Here is a 20,954-nt window from a genome sequence, read left to right as displayed (position 1 = left end):
AATATTGCTTTTCATCAATTTATGTCTTTTGTGTCAGTATTTCATTTTAAAAGAGAAAGGACTCAAGATTAGTGTTTTGTTAGTTTTTGGTAGTTCTGCAGCTGAGAAAAGATAACCGAGAGGCATGAAAACAACTTTCCCCAATTGTGAAACAGATCTGTGTGGGTACTTCTGGGCACTTACAAGGAAAGGATGAGAGAAGCAAGTGTGCAAACTTAGCTGTCGTACCTGAGCAGCTCCACTGCCATGCCAAGGTGCGCAGGCTTCTGGGAAACACTGTAGAGCACTGGAGTGAGGCCAACGGGTGGAACCTGTTTCTACCAGCACGACTGTTTGCACAACACACACACGTCTACATCCTGGTCATTGCTGCCTGCCATATGTTGACATTTCTGCTTTCAGCAGATGCAAACTGCTCTTTGGATAATTCAATAGTGGGTTTTTTTCATTTCTCTTGTGAAAGACACACACAGACCTTTTGCTTCCATCTCTCCTTGAACTTCAGGAAGCCTGAAAGATAAATCTTGAATTATGAATTCAATGAGAGTTCCCAGAACCTTTTCTTCATGCTGTTGGATAGATTTTTGTATTTCACGTGAGACAGAAGGGTCAATGGCAAAGCAGTGTCAGAAAAACACTTTGAAAGAAAATAAACTTTAGAGCCATGCAAATAAATCAAAGGCCTTGATAAACCAGTGACTGGGTGATAGAGTGCTATTTGGCCATGTCACGTTTGTTTGGTATGCAGCTATGGTGATGGAGGGAAAAAAAAACCAACAACTATATTTTTAGAAATACCTTAAATAGAAATACCTTAGTGTGCTATCTGTTGACATGGGCTTTTTTGTCTAAAGATTTCTGGATGATTTCACTCTGTATGTGTGTGTGTGTATTCTTTTGTTCAGATATTTTAGACACATTCAATGGGACATAATAACCTCAGTGTTTGTTCACCTTTTTAATAGTCTTGCAGGACTGTAGTGAAGAAAAAATGTGGCACACCAGGCACTGTGTCACTGGGAGTCTGAAGGAGCCTCAGCTCTACAGGTTGCTTTATAGGAAGGTCGCCTCTCCACTTGATAGGAAAGTCCACTTCTTCTCAGGAAATAATTTTCCAGTTAATTTTCCTTCAGCTCATTCAGCAGTATACAATGTTTATATAGGGTGGGACATTTCTCATGCAATCAATGCAATTGCAGTTATTTGTGCAGTGTTGGTTGGTATCTGAAACCTGTTCCATCTTGTTTCAGCATCAGTTGATGAACAGAAATACTGGAGAGTATTAAATGCATTTTCCTGAAACCACCTTTTAAAAACGTTTTATTTAAAACGTAGTTGAGATGTAGAAAAGGACAGGGTTGAATTTAGGCAATCAGGTAGTCCGTATGAACAGGGGTTTCCTGAATCAGAGAAAGCGAAATTGATCTCAGTAGGTGTCAGAGTAGGTTTTAGAGAGCTGTCGTAGTGGCAAGAGCCACTGTGTGTGGTTGAAAAGGGTACAGCTGCAGTTGGAGCAGAAAATGGCAGAAACTGTGTCTAATTTTCAAGATCGCAATTAAGATGAGGTAAAATAAATATGGCTTGAATACTGATCTTGATAAACCCAACCCCAGTCCTGATCTGTTTCCCGTGTAATCCGTCTGCTTTGGTCTTGCAGGAGTTAAAGGCCAAGCGGTGCTGGCTTTGGTGCTGGCTTTGTAAATTTCCGTCAGCAGCATGGCAGAAGGGTGTTGCCCCATGCCAAGCTGCTGAGCAGTTGCTGTTTGTGAGTGGTGCAGTGCTGCTGAGCTCTGGCAAGGTGCTGAGAACTGCGTGCTGCTGCGGTCTCCCACCTGGTGGCTGCTGCTGGGCTGTGTAATCCCTGAGTTCACCTGCCGCAGGCTCCTCTAACTGCTTACATCCACTACTTCTGCTCCCCTTGTCAAAGGCAGAGGGATTTCTGGTTTATGTATAATGAAGTGAAAAGTACCTCAGTGTGCCTGTAATTAGTTGGGAATGCTCACTGTGTCCTTACATGTCTTACTACTTTTTAGTATGCACTTAAGGCTGTTATTCTGGCACTTGGGTTTATGGTTTAGCAAGCCAGTCTGTACATCACTGGTCTCAGAACCTATACCTGGGACTTAGTCTTTAAAAAAAAACAAACAACTTTCCAGGTATCCTAGCAAGAGACTTGTCAAAAATTGTGTTTTCTTGTAGCTGTACCTATTGTAGTTCTAGAGTGTTTTGTTTCATTTCTCACAATGCTTTAATTCACACTGGATTATTTTGTCATGAATATACTTGAATTTTGCTTTTAACAGAGTAGTATGTTTTATGGTACTGGTAGCAATGAAATATTGTAATTAAATCCCATTAATACTGCACTTTCTGTACCTTATAAAGGAAGCTATTATTGACATACTCCTTTTCCAGGACTTGGTTTCTAGCTCTTTGCGTTTGCTGTTCAGGGAAAGAGCAGGCTGGCAATGGATTGAACTGATCACTTTAGCACTGACTGTAAGCTCGGAGGGGAATGGCTCTTTCTCCCCAGCCCACCTTGCTAGTTGCCTCCATTGAGCACACTTCTGTGGGGTCTGCTGCTGGGGAGAGAGGTGTTTGAGGTTTTCTGTTTGTCAGTATTATTAACAATTAGTATTTTTACTACTGTGCTGCTGATTTCATTTTGGATCTCTGTCCACTTTCTTTTGTGAGCACATCGCATCTTCAGAAATAGCTTTAGCTGAAAAATAATGCAGGTATTCACATTTAATGTAATTTCTTTGTTCTTTGATATAACTGGAATAGAAAGAATCTTGTCTTTGGTGAATTGCAATACAAAGTTCATACTTCCTTTTACTTTTCTTCCAGGAAAAGCTCCTGTCCAGATCTCTACAAAGAGGTGAAGATCTTCAGTTTGATCAGGTAGGAGGCATGAGATTGAAGGCGGTTCACCTAGGATTAAGGTGGCCTGTCTTTCTGCTGCACAGTGTTGGGGTGGGCTATAGCATCTCTACTGGAGTGCCTGAGTTGGCTTTAGAAGACTTAGGCCTAGAGTTGTTAGAAACAAGCACAGAGGAGAAGCAAAAAAAAAAAACAAAAAACCAACACCTTTATTTTCCACGATTTTCCATAATGATAAGGAACTTGAAGGTTGTCTGAAAATGGCAGTGAAAATTGCTGAAGGTAACATGCTGAACGTGTTTGGACAAAAAGACTGTGTATTCCTGCTATGAGCTTTGTGTAGCTTACGCCTAAATTGCTTCGTGTTTCAGTGTTCGGGGGTTTGGCTTTTACAAGCAAATAATGTTAATTCCAGTTACTTAATGCTTTCTGATTCTATGGCAGAAGGCAGATTCAGGGTGTAACTTCATTCTTTCCTGAGTGTATAATCTCACTGTAAAGCTATTATGTTTCACTTGGTTAACTGAACTATACCTGGAATAACTACTGAATTTATTCATGTTTATTGTCTATGCTTCTTTTGTAACATGAACACGTTTTTGTCCTGTAACCACTTCCTTGTTGTGGAGTGGCAGCCTTGAGATGGTGCCCCATTAATTACATGCTCCTATTCTTAATGTTTTTGAGTAGCCTCTTACCGTATGAATTGCAACGTTCTGTTTGTATCTCTTGTTACTGGAATTTTTTTAAGCTTCCATTATTCCTCTGATATAGCACTAAATCTGTGGACCTGATTGCTGTTCAGTTACGAGCCATCCATGCACTTCTTTCTTTTCCTTCCTTCCAAAAGGGAAACAGATACTGGCATATGACATTTGATGTATAAGTTTATTTTCCGGGACCCCTTTCCCCAGTAAGTCTTATGTAGGCTTCTAATAGTTTCTAATCTAAAGTGTTCTGAGGCTTTTGTCTTCAAAGTGAAAGTTAACTCACAAGCAGGGAAAATGATTTAGGGAGGATGTAGCTTACCTTTTTTTGGTAGCTTCAGTATCTTATTTTAAAGCTAACCAGGAGCAAAATGATCGGAATCATAGGGATCATCTAAGGAAATCTGCAAATCAGCAGTATTATTTATTTTTTCTACAGTTTATCCCTCCAAGTCTTTCTCGGGATATTTTTATTAATTGCAAGTATTTTCATACTAAGTTACACATAAATTTTGCAAGTAAACTGAGTGCAGAAAACTATAAAAAATAAGGCATACAACTTCTGAAATTGTGATTTTTTTTTTCAGAGAGTCAGGAATAGTGCTTAATTCCCATGATGTGGATAACTTGTTAAGTTTTCTGATTGTTGAAAGATTGTTCTGAGGTTTCCTTATGGTTAACTTCTCCCGACCCCTTTCCCATAACTGAAAAAGCAGGATGCCTTAAATGAGGGCAAATAAATTCTAATACTGACATGGTCTTAGGTTTCTAGAGTATTGAATAGTGAGAAATAGTTAAGTTATAGCAAGAGGGTGGCTTTCATCAGAATCTCTCACTTGAAAGATGCAAGTGGTAATCAGTGTGTGGCATTTGAGAACAATGTGGTAACTTTCCTTTCCCAGTTCTAAGGACTGACTGGCTCCCTCACTGCTTCCTGACTGGGGCTTGTAGCTGCTTGATGCCATCTTTCTGCAGACATTCTTCCCCCCTCCATGCTTGGGAACAGAAAAGTTCTGTTAGTTTAAGTTACAAGAAATGCAGATAATTCAAGTTTCATGTCGTTTTAAGGTCTTCCTTCTGTAGTGCCTTTTACTGACACTGATTCACTATGTTTGCTTTCCTGAAAGGGGAGTTAGGCTGAAAATAAATATAGCTTGAGATCTAGACAGACAAGTGCATTAAACATGGAGTTAGAATATTTAAAATAAGTTCATTTTTATTATCGTTTCCATTATAACCAAAAAAGCATGCTTTTTGCAATTACATGCTTGTTCATTTTAAAAAGGTTATCTTTCATCTGTCATAATGTAAAGGTAGGCAAGACAAGGCTGGATGTGGCTTTGGGCAGCCTGGTCTAGTGGTTGGCATCCCTGCACATAGCAGGGATTTGAAACTAGATGATCTTTGAGGTCTTTTTCAATCCAGGCTATTCTATGATTCTTCAGAAATGCATATGGTAGTATTCAGGGACTTCCTAAAGTATCCATTGTTTTCTCAGTGGTTTCACGTGGGCTTTCTGTATAAATGCAGAGTTTTGTGATTCCCATGAGCTTCAGAATAATTTGCCTACTTATATTTATCACGTTTCTTAACTTTGTGTCATATTTACTATTATTCTCCAAGATGAAAATTATATGTGAAGTTGATACTTTGTGAAATTTTACTATATCCTTTATAAGACAGTGTTAAACACCAGTCTGAAAGGAAGATTATAGATCTGTTTAAGTAGGACAGGTGTATACTTAAATCTGATTGCTTTCTTGTGGCAAACAATTCTTCTTATTTATTTTCAGTTGATAAGCTCTATGAGCTCAGTAGCAGAGCACTGTCTCCCCTCCTTGTTACGCACCTTGTTTGACTGGTACAGGCGTCAAAATGGAACAGAAGATGAATCCTATGAATACAGACCTCGATCTAGTACAAAATCAAAGGGGTAAGAGTTTCCTTGCAAAAGTCTGCGTAATTTTTTGTGTGTCTTCTAAGAAAATGTAAGTGTTCTTTGTGTTTGCTGTTTTTTTGTTTGTCTGTTTATTTTTTGACAAACATTTTGTATTTTGATCTATCAGTGGCCAAATCTGCAGAGGAAGATGTTTTAAAATGTTGCATTTAACTGATATCCACAAAGTCGTTTAATAATGTTGTGAATTATACAAAGAAGGAAGTTGGATTCTGATTACTTCAAGCTAGTTTGTACTCCTTGGGGATTTTTTTGGATGTTGTCAGATCCTTTCAAGAGAGTTTGGGATCTTAGTGCTGCACCAAACTATAAAGTCTTTTTAAGCATCTAAACATGTGTTTGACTATGATTGCATGGAAGATATGTGCACTCCTCAGTAATATTTGTGATTAGTTGTGTATGATATGTGTGTTCTTGATGTCTTTTTTTTTTAATTTATTTTAGGGATGACCAACAACGTGAAAGAGACTATTTACTTGAAAGGAGGGACTTAGCTGTAGATTTCATTTTTTGTTTAGTTTTAATAGAGGTTCTAAAACAGGTAAGCTCTTTGACATATTTATCTTTATTATTTTTTCATCCCAGTTTTAGTCACCTCTAAAATGTTATATAGAAAACTGGAGCATATGTATGATCAGCAGATGTAAGGTTGTAATAATTCCCTGCCTTATCTCAGTTCATTTCTTGGATGTGCTAAGACAAAACTGCTTGTGCAGTATAAAAAGTAAAGTTGTAAAAATTACATTTTATTCACACTCAGCACTTTTTGTGTGCTTAAACTCTTCTGAAATGCATTGTAAAGCTGTTGAAGAGTAAGATCGAAATGTCACATTTCTTTAAATTGGAAACAATATGTATTTATTTTGCTTTTTGCTAATGTAGCACATGGACAAGTTTTGTTAATATAAAATTTGCATTGTTAGATGCATAAGATAGCAGAGTTTGGCTTCAAGTAACAACCTTTTTTCCTTGTATATTTGTCAGGAGAAAAATAATGTAATATTTTAAAGCAGAGTTAAGTATTTGAAGCAGAAAGTTTGCTTGTATATTTTCTATCTTTTATGTGTAGGTATATGAAAATTAATTGGCTTTCTGTATTAAGTATAAAGGGAGTATGGCTTAGTTTGCAGATAATTGATAGGAAAATTGTGCTTATGTGGTTGTGTTGGCATGTTTGTGGTACAGGGAGAAATGAAAATAGTGACACACAATTCAGAGCTGTCAATCCTTGGCTGAGAAACCAACCAGTCATCTAAAGGGCTATTCCTATGCTCCAAACACAGCAATACAATTATGCAACAGCATTAAAATAACCAAACTTGTATGTATTAGTGTTCTACAGAAAGTAAATAACTTGTCCATGTTCCCTACTGCTTCAGTTTTCTATCAGTGCTGAAAAGAAAAGGGAAACGGAATAGATTATGTGAGCATTTGCTCCATTCTGAACTGTTTTCAGTTGTTCTGTAGAGTAGCGTGTCTGTTGCTAATGGGTCCAGATTTCAGGAGAGGTGCCAAATTTTTGGTCTTGAAGGAGCCTGAGTTACTTCTCTTGTCGTACCTTTTACATGTGTAATCCAGATAAGTGTTTTTTCTGTAATCAACTAATTCAGTGCTTATTCGCCAGCCTTTTGAAACAGGGAAGAAAGTTCTGATCAGAAGTTCTGATGTAGTTTTGATGGTTACTTTCTTTTTAGTGGGGATTCTCTGTATCTGATCTTGAACTCATAAATGTGGAATTATCTCAGTGTTTTGGCTGTATTTCTTCTGTTAAAGAAATTATTTGTCTAAATCCCTTTCACAATCATCTGTAGAAACCCAGCAAACGGCCATCTATGTGTCTACTGGTCTAGATGCTCATTATTTTGTATTTTGTATTATTTTGTTTGATCTTTAAATTCCACTGAAGTTCTTATCCCAGATCACCTCTACAAGCTAAGGGTCAGGATTCTCTCTGCACAGTTAGAGGTACTACCTGCATTCTGTCCACCAAATTTTCTTTCTGTAGAGCCCTGGTAAGGATATTTTTCTCTGGGAAGGAACGTTGGTGGGCCACTGAACCAAGCTATACCACAGAGAATCCTTTGTTTAGTGTAGTCCTACAGGTTATCTGAAGGAAGTACGTTCTGCATGTAATGTGTTTTGCATTTAGGCAGTCAAAGTGTGGTAAGGATAGCTTTTTATCAGTAAACATGTTTACATTCGCATTTAATCCTTCCTGTCTTCCTGGAAGCCCTGTCATTGTTTAATTCTTAGCAACTGGATATATAGCACGCAAGGGTTATGATCCAGCCCCTTCTGTGATAAGTGCAGAGCAACTGGAGAGAGGGTTACGGGCATGACCTGTGTAGGAACAAAAATCTTACTTAAATGACTGAGCATTACTCATTGCATTATATATCCATGTAAACGGCCTGTTCCAGTAACCAGAAATTCTTGAATAAATAGTTTTATTTACACAGAAGAGTATGAAATTCTCAAGCAATAAGTGCTTCATTTATTTTTTTATTTTATTTTTTTTTTTGTAGCCAAAAGAGTAATCTTTTATGTATTTTAATAATAGATTTGTGTTTTCCAGTCAGCTGTTTCCTTTTGAAACCGAGGATGGGAGTGGTGTTAGAGAACCACTGATATTTTGTTTTCAAAAAGGACCTCATAAAAGTGCGTGATCTTGTCACCTAATTATTACTTAATGTTAGGAAGATTTATTGTTTTGTATATTTGCATTTGCAGCAAGTCTTATATGGTTGCCAGTATTGCTTTAATTTTAAGATCTTAGATTGTGTAAGTGTTCGTGCCTTGCAGAATGAAACTGGCCTCATGTGCCAGCAGAGGATTTGTGCTCTGATGAGAATAGGAAATATTTCTTTAGGGTACCTCACAGTCCTATTTATGTAATTCATACATACATCCACACACATATGTGCATAGTTACTTATCCATACATAACACTTTTATTTCAGATACCTGTTCATCCAGTGCCAGATCCTTTAGTACATGAAGTTCTAAACTTGGCTTTTAAGCACTTTAAACATAAGGAAGGGTAAGTTTCATCTGCATGCTATAAAATGTTTTGAATATATTTTCAGCCTGTGCTTTATTGTGGTAATTGTTCTCATTTGATTACTTCACATGGAACACATTGGTGATAATATTGTAAATGAGCAATGATTGATGATTTAAAACTGAACACATATTTTGAAAGAGCACAGTAATAGAGCTAATTTTGCATAGAATGGTTTACATAGCCTACTAGAGCCAGAAAAGTCCTCGAGGTTAGATAAGGATAGTAAACTTCCTGTGCAGAGTGTGTCTGCTCAATGAAACAATGCTATTTTACGCAGAGTCACAGACTCATAGGATTTGGAAGGGACCTCTGAGTAACTGATTTAGCAGAGGGATGTTAGAATTAGGGTAGTATGGTTAGGTTGCGGTTGGACTTGATGATCCTTAAGGTCTTTTCCAACCTAAGTGATTCTGTGATTCTATCATCTATTCCAACTCTGTGCTGAAGCAGATTCTCTATAGCAGGTTGCACAGGGAGTGTCTGCTTAGGTTTTAAATATCTCTAGAGAAAGTGACTCCACAACTTCTCTGGGCAGCCTGTTCCAGAGCTCCATCACTTTCAATGTAAAGTTCTTTCTCATGTTCAGATGAAACTTCCTGCAGCCCAATTTGTGCCCAAATGTCACCTATGTTTTTTATTTATGAATTTAGTTGTTTTTATGGTTATATTCAAGGATATGGGATGTCATTTTTGAGTTTGTAGTTGCGAACACACTCGTAGTTTAGAAGAACAAAAGTGTATTTAAGGTGCATTTTAACATCTTCCCTGGCTTTGTTTTTTTTTCTTTCTTTCTTTTAGGTATTCAGGAACCAACACCGGGAACGTGCATATTATTGCAGACTTATATGCAGAAGTGACGGGGGTTCTTGCTCAGTCAAAGTAAGTTCAATCTCTGACTCTTCCTGGGGAAAAAAGACAGTAGGGTTGAAGAGCATATGATATAGCAGCATTTGTTAGTGGCCTTGGTAACAAATAGTGTAGTCTGAAGTGTGTTCCTCATGTTCCAGTGCAGTGGATTGAACAGATCCATAATAATCTTTGCTTTAGTACAACAGTGAATCAACTTGACGGTGCAGAGGAAAGAGGCTGACTATCTGTCAATAGTTGTTCTGTTAACAAGTGTATTCCAGTGCGGTAATCACTCTTGAAATGCCTAGCTTTTCAGTATCAGCTTTCATCTTGTTTGTTTTTAGTTTACTGTAGGTGCTGATATCAGTTACAGAATAAAGACATCGGTTCCGAGTTAAGGACTTCATGTAAAAGTAAAAGAAAATGCAAATAAAACAAATCTATATCCCTTGTTCAGGTTTCAAGCTGTTAGGAAGAAGTTTGTCACTGAATTAAAAGAGCTGCGGCAAAAAGAACAGAGTCCCCATGTAGTACAAAGCATCATCAGTTTGATTATGGGAATGAAGTTTTTTCGAGTAAAGATGTATCCTGTGGAGGATTTTGAAGCATCATTTCAGTTCATGCAGGTAACCAAACGTGACAGCAAACTGAATTAAACTGGTTGTTTAGATCATGAAAGTGCAACAGTACTTACTGTGATCAGGTAACTCCGTTGTTACATCCTTCATCGTTTTTGTTAGTTTCAGAGTTCTCAGACGTGTGAATCATTTGTTTTGGCTTATGAGTACCTACCATAATGAGAACACATTCTGAGTTGTCGCAGTAATGTGGCTAACTTGTAATACATGAAATCATTTGAGACGAAATGAAAATGGGTAGCAATCTACTATTTTTATTTCCTTATGAAAGTAGGTTGAAAAAGAAGGTTCTTGAGATATCTTTTTTTAAATAGCTGAGATACCAAGAAGCACTTCTGTCTGAAAAACACTTCATTTTCAGAGAGAATTCAAATCTTTGTTTGCTTCTATTGACTGGATTGAAAAATTGTTCAGCTGCTAACCAACCGTGGATCTTGACATTAGTCCTGGAAGATCTACCGCATAGTGGATAATTCAGTTTCTTTCAGGTTTTGTACATTGAAGTGTGCATACAAGCGTATGGATATTTATTCTTTTGTAAAATTAATTTGCATCTTTGTGTCAAAGATACCTTGGGAATTCAAATGAGCACATAAAAATGTAAAATATTAGTTTATAGTGATTTCAATGTAAGATAAGCATTTATTTTGGGCAAGTAGAAGAAAAATATGCATATTTTAAAAATTCTGGATAGAAAAAAATTGTTCCCCTTTCAACTTTTTATTAGTTCCTGGCCAAAACGTATTTAGAGTTTCCAATCTTTAGTAAAGAAAGTAAGACCAGCTATTTTCAAAATCTGAACTAGTAATTGATGTGTTACTGTGAGTAAGACTTAGGGCATAATGATGTTTCTAAGTCTTTCTTTGTTTTTCAAAATCTTTTCTTAATTCTTCATCGCCAAGGAATGTGCCCAGTACTTCCTGGAAGTGAAAGATAAAGACATAAAACATGCACTTGCTGGTTTGTTTGTGGAAATCCTTATCCCTGTGGCTGCTGTAAGTATTTTTTCATTTTTCTCCCTCCATTTTCTGTTTTCACAGCTGAACTCTCATAGAATTGCATCCAATAATCTTTGTTATATTGCATTTTTACGTATTTAAAAATGCTGCTAAGTAAGTCACTTATGAACACCTGCGTAAACTTTTGAAGGCAAGTGTGTTGGTATGATTTGCAGATTAGCTGGTTTCCCCATATATTTTCAGGTCTTTTTAGCACTGTTTTCTTGACTCTTATGTCACATCACTGTTGTGTTGTAATTGTTCTAAAGGACTGAAATTTCATGTATTTAATATTTTGTTTATTTAGAGATCCCACTGACTTTATTAGCTGAAATCTCTAAGTTCTTTCTAGAATAAACTGATATACATAACATTTTTACAGTCAAGTAGGGAGAGTGTGAGCTCCTACGGAGGAAGAAAATATCTAGCATAGAAGAATATACTTGACCCCTACTTATTCTATGAGGTGTGTTTGTCTTGTCATGACCTGCAAGGATAGGTTTATCTTCTCTAGTTTTCTTACCTTTGTGTCTTAAAAAAATAAAAAAATTAAAATGGAGCTGATATTTCATTTTAAGGCATGACCACAGAGATGTGGTATTGATAGTAACTGTCTATTGACTAAAGTTTTAGTCTTATCCAGGCGTATTTCTTCTCTTTTCTTGAGAAGAATGACCTATCTTGATGAGAGGCAGATGCATTTGTCATTTTGAATCTCATAGTTGCTTGACAGGTCAGGTGAGGGGTGAATAGAGAAAGTATTTAGCATTTTGGTAAATATGACTTTTAGTTTACAAAATTGTAATTTAAATAGTAAAACCCACACATTTATTGATTGGACAGAGGCAGCATTGGAATTAGAACTTTGTGATAGTCACAGAGGCACGCACATCAGCTGTGCGGTGCGTGTGTCTGTGATGAGCCGTGGATCTCTTCCTACAAACAGTGGCTGATTCAGTGCTTTCAGCAGTCGGCGAGGGAGTCTTGATCTTTCTTTCTGACTCACTGACTCTTTAATCATTTCATATAAATGACGCTTCTTAAACAGAAGCTGAGAACCCCATTCCAGGTGGAAATAGAGTTGAGAGGGTTAGTCATTCTCTATGTGAGATGCAAATTTGAATCTTTTCAAGTAGGTGGAAGAACTGAGTCTGGATTTGCTGTTATCTTGGGTACAGAAAATCACTAGTGAGTAAGCTGTTGGATTCCAGCATTATGACTTTATTACTGTCCTCCTCCTGCTGAGTCATTCAGGCATTTTTAAGAAATGAGACCGGATTTGGACCCTCCAGGTGTAATGGATGTGTGAATATTTTACAGAGGGGAGGTTAAAGTTGATCTATGATCTCAAGGTTATGTTCAAAAGCAGTAATGTGATGTTGGCAACAACTGGCTCCAATTCATCATGTGACTCTAGGGGAAGTACCAAACAACTTAGATCTGAACAACAGCAAAAGAGAAATAATTTGAGGATGTGACAAAAGTCATTTAAAATTTAAAACTTCTTTCACTTTTTCACAAGTGGGTGATATGAAAGAAAAGGGGAGCACTGAAAAAGGGGAACAAGGTGAAAGTAATGGTTATCACTTTTGAAATGCATTAAACTGTGCTTTTAAAGGGTTTCAGTGTAGTTTTATTTGCTAGATGGTGGCAGATATTTTACATTCTGTTCTTTAAGTATGGAATACAAACCACAGTTTTAACTAGTGTTTTGTAGTTGGTTGGTTGGTTTTTAACGTGTGTAATTGATGGTGATGGTTCATTATGCTTCTGCTTGACAGCGTTACCAAATGCTTAGCTAATGTGACATTTAACTTTGTAATGCTCTTAAATTCACAAACACTCTAATGCGTTTTAAATACCTTCTTTATAAAATTTTAAATCAATTTATGTGTGTATTGTTTTTGTTTTAATAGGCTGTTAAAAATGAAGTGAATGTGCCATGTTTGAAAAATTTTGTGGAGATGCTTTATCAGACTACCTTTGACTTGAGCTCAAGGAAGAAGCATTCGCTGGTATTTTAAAGAAATATTTCAACTTCTCCATTTTGTTCTTCATAGGCTTTTAAGCTAATGCATTATCTTAAGTTAAAAGCTGTATTAATTTAAGTCTCAACTTTTCAGTTCAAGTACAGTCCAATTAATGCTACATATATTGAATTTGCTCTGATATTTATCTGTTTCTTTGTGCAAGCTATGGTGCTGTTATCTCACTTGTGAGATTGTTTTGATATCAATTGTTGTTTTAGTTCATTTTAGCACAGTGTTATTTAACCTGATGTCTCTTCTGATAAGAACTTAAGTACAGGGACTTCACATATCAATCATGTTTAATTAAAAGATAGAAGTGGCAGTTTAGACTTTCCAGCAAAATAACAGCCCATCAGGTAGTCTTATTCTGCTTGTTTTTCCTCCCTCCACGTGTAATCAGTTCTTTTTCCAAAGTATATTAATACCTCTTTCTGATAGAAATCTCTACAGATTTCTTCCCCCATGGCTACATTTTAGCAAGGATTTAAATATCTTCTTATTGCATTATTTGGGAATTCTTGATTTTGGCAGCTGTGTTTCAAGCATATTTATTTTACTGAAATACAGAGCTAAATTTGGCATTCAAATTGACATATTCAATAAAAGCACGTGAGTTTAATATCATTTATTCTTCCTTCGTATCAGGGACTCTCCGTAGATGTGTGAGCTTTACTTAAGCATATCAAGCCTATGTACATTGTTACATACAGTTGCACCCATGGCATAAGAATAACAGTTGATGATAGTATTCATGATTAAACTTTATTTATTAAGTCAGACACGTAGTTATGTCAAGATTACAATTTACCTATTTATCCTCTTTTTTTAATTTTTGTTCCATAACAAGATAATATGCAGTCAGATTTGGTATTAATTGTTGTGTATTTTGTTAAGGGGTGTGACATTTAAACAAATCTTTTGTTAAAGAAGCAAAGCTAGATCATCCTAGTTCGCATATTTGCAGTCATTATCAAACTAGTTTTTCTTGATTAATCAAAGTAGACCTTGAGGAGCAGTAAAATGTCTGACAACCTCAAGCCTGCCTCAGTTTTTACTGAATTTTTTCCCCTCAAAGGCTGCTCCCTCTCCCAGCACAGAAGACCCTGTGAAATGACTCATACGATTGCAGGGAAAGTGAATATTATAAGAAGGGTGAGATGTGCCGGCTGCCTTTGCTTGAGATCAGGCCTTGGTAGATGAGCTCCTCTGTGGTCCCCTGGTGCTATACCATGAGCAGCACACAGCTTTCAACACCCACTCCTGGATAGCAGACATCTCCTAGTGCAGGGCAAAGGCTGCAGCAGAATGCTAACTGGTGACCAGTCCTAGCTGCTGTGAGAGCTTGAGACAGGAAACAGCTCTGTCTCATTCTCGATGTACAAGACTTGGGAGGTCTGCTAAGAGCAATTTGATCGATTCTTTTTCCCCCCTACTCATAGGCTTTGTATCCATTGATCACCTGCCTGTTGTGTGTCAGTCAGAAACAGTTTTTTTTAAATAACTGGCACGTTTTCCTGCAGAACTGTTTGTCACATCTAAAGGTAAGAGTCCTTTTCAATTCAGACACTGTTGCAAATCTGTAGCGTTTGTTCCAATATGTTCTCAGACACCTACTGCCAAATAAATCTAAGTACTTAGCTATTTAAAAGGACACTGTCATTAAATAATAATAATAATAATGATGTCTTAAATCTCCATTAATACTAAACCTTTTATGATGTTATGTAATTCTGGAAATGGATATCTCCTTCATGGGGGCTTTCAGTTTTGTTACAGAAGTATCTGCTAATAAGTGCTGTCATCTACTAGAAAAAGGGCAAAGTGTTATTTTTTTTGGTGAAGATTACATCTGAGAAAATAATTTATCTCTTCATTTACTGAAAGGACAGAAAATGAATCAGTAGTTCAGAAAGTAAATAATGTCTACAGCTTGTGATGTGTATTTTCCATGTAAAAATTACAGTGTCCCTTTAACCTTGCGGCTTCGGTTGATAGCATCATAAGCAAAAGTTGATTGATAAAATGTAGAGATTCTGATGCTTTAAAATTGGGGATTTCTTTTCAAAAGTTACTTACAGTATTAATTGTTGTACAGTTTCTTTCCATAATTTTGATTAACATAGTTGATGATTTTGCCTAAACATTTTGATTTTGATGATTTTAATAAATTCTTTGATTGACTTTCACAATATTCATTCTGGTTGGGTATGAGTGATGATTCCAAACCTTATTAGTAAAATACAGCATGAAGTCTAATGGAAACAGGGTTAGCTGCTTGGATTGTTAAGGATCATTTTGTTTTCATGACATCTTTCACACTTTTCTGTTGCTTGTTGGGTTTTTGTATATTTTTCATCTAACATTCTCTTGCAATATTTGCCTGGATTTTTATGTTGTTTGTTTTGCTTACGGAAGCTTCTTTTGGTTTTGTTTTAAAGCTTTTTAAAAGTTCTTACAATCTAGGAATTGCATTTTTTTCTGGCATAATGTCCATTGCTGGTAATGGATGTATTAAAACTATAAAAGCCAGTGAGTGTAACTGGTAGCATGCATTTTATATATCTTTTTTAGTTTTGTTGACTACTAACAGCTTAACACATTTACTGTAAGGCTCTATTCAGCAGAAATTTTGTGTATGAATTTCTGCAACTTAGAATTCACAGTGTCCTGATGCTTTGCCATCAATGAGTTACTTAAGATGTTTTCAGTGTTGCTTTAATCTGGCCTATCAAATACTATAGGGTTTGGTTGTTGTTGTTTTTTGGGGGGGCGGGGAGGTGCCTAGCTTATGCAGAAACCTTTCTGAGGTTAATCTTACTGTCTTCCTGTGTCTTGTGAATGAACGTGTTCCTTTGTTTCTCAAGCTAATTAAATGCATGCAATCTGTAATAAGTAATCTCATTAATTTATAAATCTGAATTTCACAGCAGCTTAGTCTTTTAGGTTTCCCTTTCCCCATTTTATTTCCTCATTTCCTAGTCACTAAAGTTATTTATTTGCAGTTACTAAGTATGTAAAACGCAATCAGGATTCCAAAGCCATCATCTCTAGCATCTTTGATGTTATTTAATGAAGTAATGCAGGCAGTTATTGGGAAATAGTTTGGAGTGCTGAAAAGTTTCATCTAGCCCTGTCACATGGAGGAAACTACAGAAGTTAAGAACTGCAACAGTGATAACACCAGGGCTTTGTCATAGGAATGCTGTACAATGAACATAAACCAAAGAGGTGACACAGGCTGTGAGTTCACAGTGCTCAGTTCATTCTGCCTCATTCATGACTGCCAAGTGCATTCTTTTGCCTGCCAAGGAATACCCTGTGGCCACATTTCACTGAGGGAAAATTAAGCCATGTCCCCTTTCCGTGGGATGAAAGCTCACACCTTGACAATCTCTCTGTAGTAACTGGTGCACTGTGTTCATACCCTGTGGTATTTCAGTGCACTTACTTCATTTGGCAGCTAGGTTATCCTTGATGACACTCATGAAGGTACTCTGAATCCTGATCTAGCAAGATTTATTGTCCTTGTAAACTGTTTGCATTTGGTTTCAGCACGTGCCTGTGCCGGTTAGTTATCCTTAGAGCAGCCTTAAATCTGCGAAGAAAACATATCAGCCTTTCTCAAAGAGAGCAGCCTAGGGCATTGATTTTTTTTCTTTCCTGCTATTAAGCTGTTAACTGCTATGAGGAAGGCTTAAATAGCTCTGGACCTGGACCAATGTAAATAGCAAATAAGTGAGGAGTAAGAGTCGGTTTGGACCTGGAGGCTACCAAATAGAGTCCCTTGGCATATGCAGCTCTGGCCTTGATGTATGTGTTAGCTGGGTTGCCTTTGTAGCTTTGAACTCAGGAGGGCTAAGTGTCTTGAATTTGTCCAGCAGACAGTAGCACCAGTCAGTATTGCAAAATCATTTTGCCTGCTTTTCTGACTAGTATCTAGATGAAATAATTGTATCAGATTTGTCAGAAAACTGATTCTTGAGTGAAGTTGAACTCTGGTGTCCATACCATATCTTACAGAGAGAGGAAGGGATGTACAGGAACATTTTTTGCAGCTACAGAAAAAACAGTATTTCTACTGAATAGAGTCCTTAGTATACAGCTATCTGTTGTTTTTGTGCTTTTTTTCATCTAACATGCATGTGCCTCCCATTCTCATGTTTGTTATGTTTTGCTGTCTCACATTGCTTTATTTAGATGCCATCTAACAACAGTATCAGAAAACAAATAGAAACACTGCAGGTGAGTTAATATGTTGTTATAACTCAGTGAAATGTTGCTTTGTCTCGTGCAAATAATGTATTTTGTACTTTTTTATGTTAGTCATTGTGTTTTGTACACTCCTTTCTCTGTAAAAAATGCTCTTGGCGTTGTTAAGAAGCCACAGGATGCAGAATGTTTTAAAGGTCTTTTCTTCATGATAGGGAGTAAAGGAGAAAGTCAGAAAACTGATATCAGTTTTTCCTAGGGAATGAGGATGAGACTTTGTCAGGTTGCATATCAGTATCACACCTGGTTTCCCTGAACAACAGTGCATGTTTCCACTGGCATTAAACTACATATTCAAATGTATGGGTTTTTTTCCTGTTAATTTGTTCCAAAAAATGTCTTGCATGTGAGCAAACTTGAAAGCGTTTTCACAATAAAAAATGTGAAACTGATTTACTGTAACAACTTGCAGTGCACTAACTTGAAAGACTTTTACACTGTTGGTTTTGCAGGTTTTAAAAAGTAGGAAATGTTTTAGTTCAGAACAGAAGAAAAGTTTAACATCAGTATTAAAAAGTACTTTCTTCAGTAAGTGACTACATTTGACTAACATGGAAAAAATGCTGTTTTGTTTCTTGCCTTCATTGAGATATGTTCATTGACTTGTCTTTAATGTGTCATGTAAGACCATTGTAGATTTGCTCTTATTTTTTTTTGTTTTATAACTGAGATGCAGTTCTTGAAAGTTTATTCCATAGTTTTCTGACATCGTTTATCCATGTGAAAAGTTCTAGGATTTGAAAGAGAACTGTGTTTGGAAAAAACAAGCAACCCACAAAAGAGAATGCTTTAAAATCTGTCACACTTCAGCTAAAAATGCTGAAATGTAGTCAGGCTGTGGGGCTACACAGATTTGTTTGCTGCATTCTACATGCAGGAATCTTGAGGAGGAAAGGAAATACTGGCATGCTAACAGCAGGTATACAATAACTGTGCCACAAGTAGACCAAACGAAAAGCTTTCCAGTGCTTAAGTCCAGAAGCACTGCTGCATTTTTGATGTTCTTGCACTTTTAAAAAGTGAATGCCTATTCACACACTTTGCTTTTCTGACGAAGGAGCAAGCTTCACCAGAACCGATCAGAATGATAAACCTTCTCACCTATGGAATGTTATAATCCATGTTACATAAGTGTCTGCTACCTAAACTTATTTTTATTTCTTTTAATTTTGGTTTCCTTCTGAACCGTAAATATTTCTCCCCTTTGAATGATCAGATATAAGGAAACCAGAGCATTACTCAAGTGGGTTATTATTAGTAAAAAAAGTGTGTTCTAAATGCTGCATGACGGGTAGTCTTTGTTAAAGCATGCACAGAGGAATTCATAATCTTAATTCGAACATAAAGAACCGTTGCTCTGTAGATAAACTATGATTAATAATAATGTAATTGAGATTTTGGGGGGTGGGGGTGGAAGGGTGGGTGGTGGGAAGGGGCACAGTTTGGTTGAAATCAAAACTATCAGAGTCTGTTGCAAATTTACACTCTACTTGTCCCAGAAGGACTAAGTAGCAGTGCTACTCTGAGCGACTGGCTTGTGATTGAGGCCATAAAAAGTGAAATTAATTGTATTCAAGCCATTGTGCAGAAACATTGTGTCTTGAAACAACAAGACTTCACTAGACATGGGAAAGATTTTTGTTTTTTTAAACTGAGGCAGTGCCTAAAAAGTTCCAACTGGGTATTCATTTATTCCCAGTTCATAATACTAGTGGTGAATTCCAAGAGTTTTATTGAACGCTCTAAGATTATAAATACAGTGAGCATCCTTAGCTAAAAAAAGTGGTTACTGTGGTTGGTATGACAAACGTTACTGTCACTCAGTGTTCTGAGCAGTGAAACAGCTAGAAGGAGCAAAGCTAAGCTCCTAGAAGAAACTTTAGGATGAAAAAGAATTTCATACCATGCATAATTTATTAATGCTTGCCCTGCACTCTTTTTCTTCTGCACCTGCTACTGTCTGCTCTCATAAACTGAATACTGGGACTTAGATGGACTTTGTGACTGATCCAAAGCAGCTACTCCCATGTTTTACAGAAAACTATTAGTTAGTTTGCTATAAAGTGGGTGTCCATTGCTTTCTAAGAGAAGTTATTTGAGGCAATATGCTCTTGGTGTTCATCCTGAGGACTGTTAGTTAATCTTCTGCTTCCAGAGTGAAAGGCATATAAAGCAATCTGAAGTTACTAGTTAAGTATTTAAGTACTATAGGAAATACGCAATGCATGCTTGGTTTTAAATATACACAGTAAAACTTATAGTCAGTATTAAACATGTCAGCTTTCATTCTTAAAAACAAGTTGAAAATATTCTCAAACGTCAGGAGAGTAATAGTATGGTTTCCTGAATGTCTCGCAGGCAACAGTAACTGTATTTTTCTTCTATTTTACAGAATAAAGATCCTAAAATGTCCCGAGTTGCACTGGAATCTTTGTATAGGTTGTTGTGGGTTTATGTTATTAGAATAAAATGTGAAAGCAACACTGTAACTCAAAGGTAAGTTCATTGTTCAAGGGGTTCTAAGTTGTTTCTATTTTCCATTGGGATGTTAAAAAAGATCCTGAAGTCACCTTGGGGATGGGCTTGTTGGATAAGTAGAGGAACAAGGACTTCTTAATAGAGAAAACCAGAGGAACTTTTTTAGTTTGAAGAGGAGAATGAAGAGAGTCCACTCTCCTTTTTATACATACAATGACGTAAGGGGAGGGAGAGATAAAGTGCAGGAAATTAATTTAACAGACACTACTAATACCATAAGAAATAGGATCTGAAGGGTCCATCACTAAGTGCAGGCTGGAAATGAAAAGGATAAAAAGACATGTTTTTACAGAGTAGCAAGGTGAGAATTTGGAGTAGTCATTCAGCATTTGCTCCTCCTCCTGACTGTGACTGAGTAGCTCAAAACCAAGATTTTGGTCACCATGTAAACTAACTCATTATAATGTTCCCTGTAACAACAGAGGGCTGTACTTTAAATGGGAGGTACTGCCTTTTGTGTCACATAGCAGTCAGCCCCACACTCCTTCAGATTTGAATCCCAACAAATAGGCAATTACAAAAAATTATTCTTAAAGCAAGTTTTTGACTTTTTATGTTTGTTTCTCGATTCTCGTAGTCGTCTCATGAGCATTGTATCAGCACTTTTCCCAAAAGGATCACGTAGTGTGGTCCCACGAGACACACCTCTGAATATATTTGTGAAGATTATTCAGTTCATTGCTCAGGTAAGAATATATCATGGTAGAGACACAGTATTGTGAGCATTATTTGTAAGAAATGTAAATCATGGGCTGCTTTTTGAAATATTTGGAGAGTTTGATATATTGAATACAACTTCCCCAATTAACAATAGATTGACTAGTTCATTTCTTCAGTTGGCATAATTATTTTCCTTTAAAGTTCAATAACTGTGCTTTGTAAATGTCATGATGATTAGTCTTTACATTTGTATTGCTCTGTAACAGATGTACACTAATATAGTTAGTGTATTCCACTATAATATATTTATAAGAGAAAAGTATCCGAATATTAATATCCATTTGTATTTAGCAGGGAGTTT

At 36.7% G+C, this 20,954-nt stretch overlaps 1 protein-coding gene across 9 annotated transcripts in view; it reads left to right on the top strand.

The window, feature by feature from the left end:
• FRYL (FRY like transcription coactivator) overlaps window positions 1-20,954 on the top strand; it is a 158,478-nt gene that overhangs the window by 74,188 nt on the left and 63,336 nt on the right. For 8 of the 9 annotated variants that reach the window (XM_072334014.1, XM_072334013.1, XM_072334017.1 and 5 more), the window contains 11 exons: window positions 2,851-2,904; window positions 5,384-5,523; window positions 5,992-6,088; window positions 8,508-8,587; window positions 9,410-9,490; window positions 9,918-10,086; window positions 11,001-11,093; window positions 13,013-13,111; window positions 14,566-14,667; window positions 19,788-19,891; window positions 20,511-20,619. In XM_072334014.1, coding sequence (XP_072190115.1) covers window positions 2,851-2,904; window positions 5,384-5,523; window positions 5,992-6,088; window positions 8,508-8,587; window positions 9,410-9,490; window positions 9,918-10,086; window positions 11,001-11,093; window positions 13,013-13,111; window positions 14,566-14,667; window positions 19,788-19,891; window positions 20,511-20,619 — 1,128 coding nt within the window. Of the gene's footprint in view, window positions 1-2,850; window positions 2,905-5,383; window positions 5,524-5,991; window positions 6,089-8,507; window positions 8,588-9,409; window positions 9,491-9,917; window positions 10,087-11,000; window positions 11,094-13,012; window positions 13,112-14,565; window positions 14,668-17,847; window positions 17,924-19,787; window positions 19,892-20,510; window positions 20,620-20,954 lie in introns of those variants that run through there. The other variant, XM_072334018.1, reaches the window with a different exon arrangement.

Source organism: Excalfactoria chinensis, chromosome 4 (assembly GCF_039878825.1).
Source record: "Excalfactoria chinensis isolate bCotChi1 chromosome 4, bCotChi1.hap2, whole genome shotgun sequence".
NCBI lineage: Eukaryota > Metazoa > Chordata > Aves > Galliformes > Phasianidae > Excalfactoria > Excalfactoria chinensis.
This window is presented reverse-complemented; position numbering and strand designations above follow the sequence as displayed.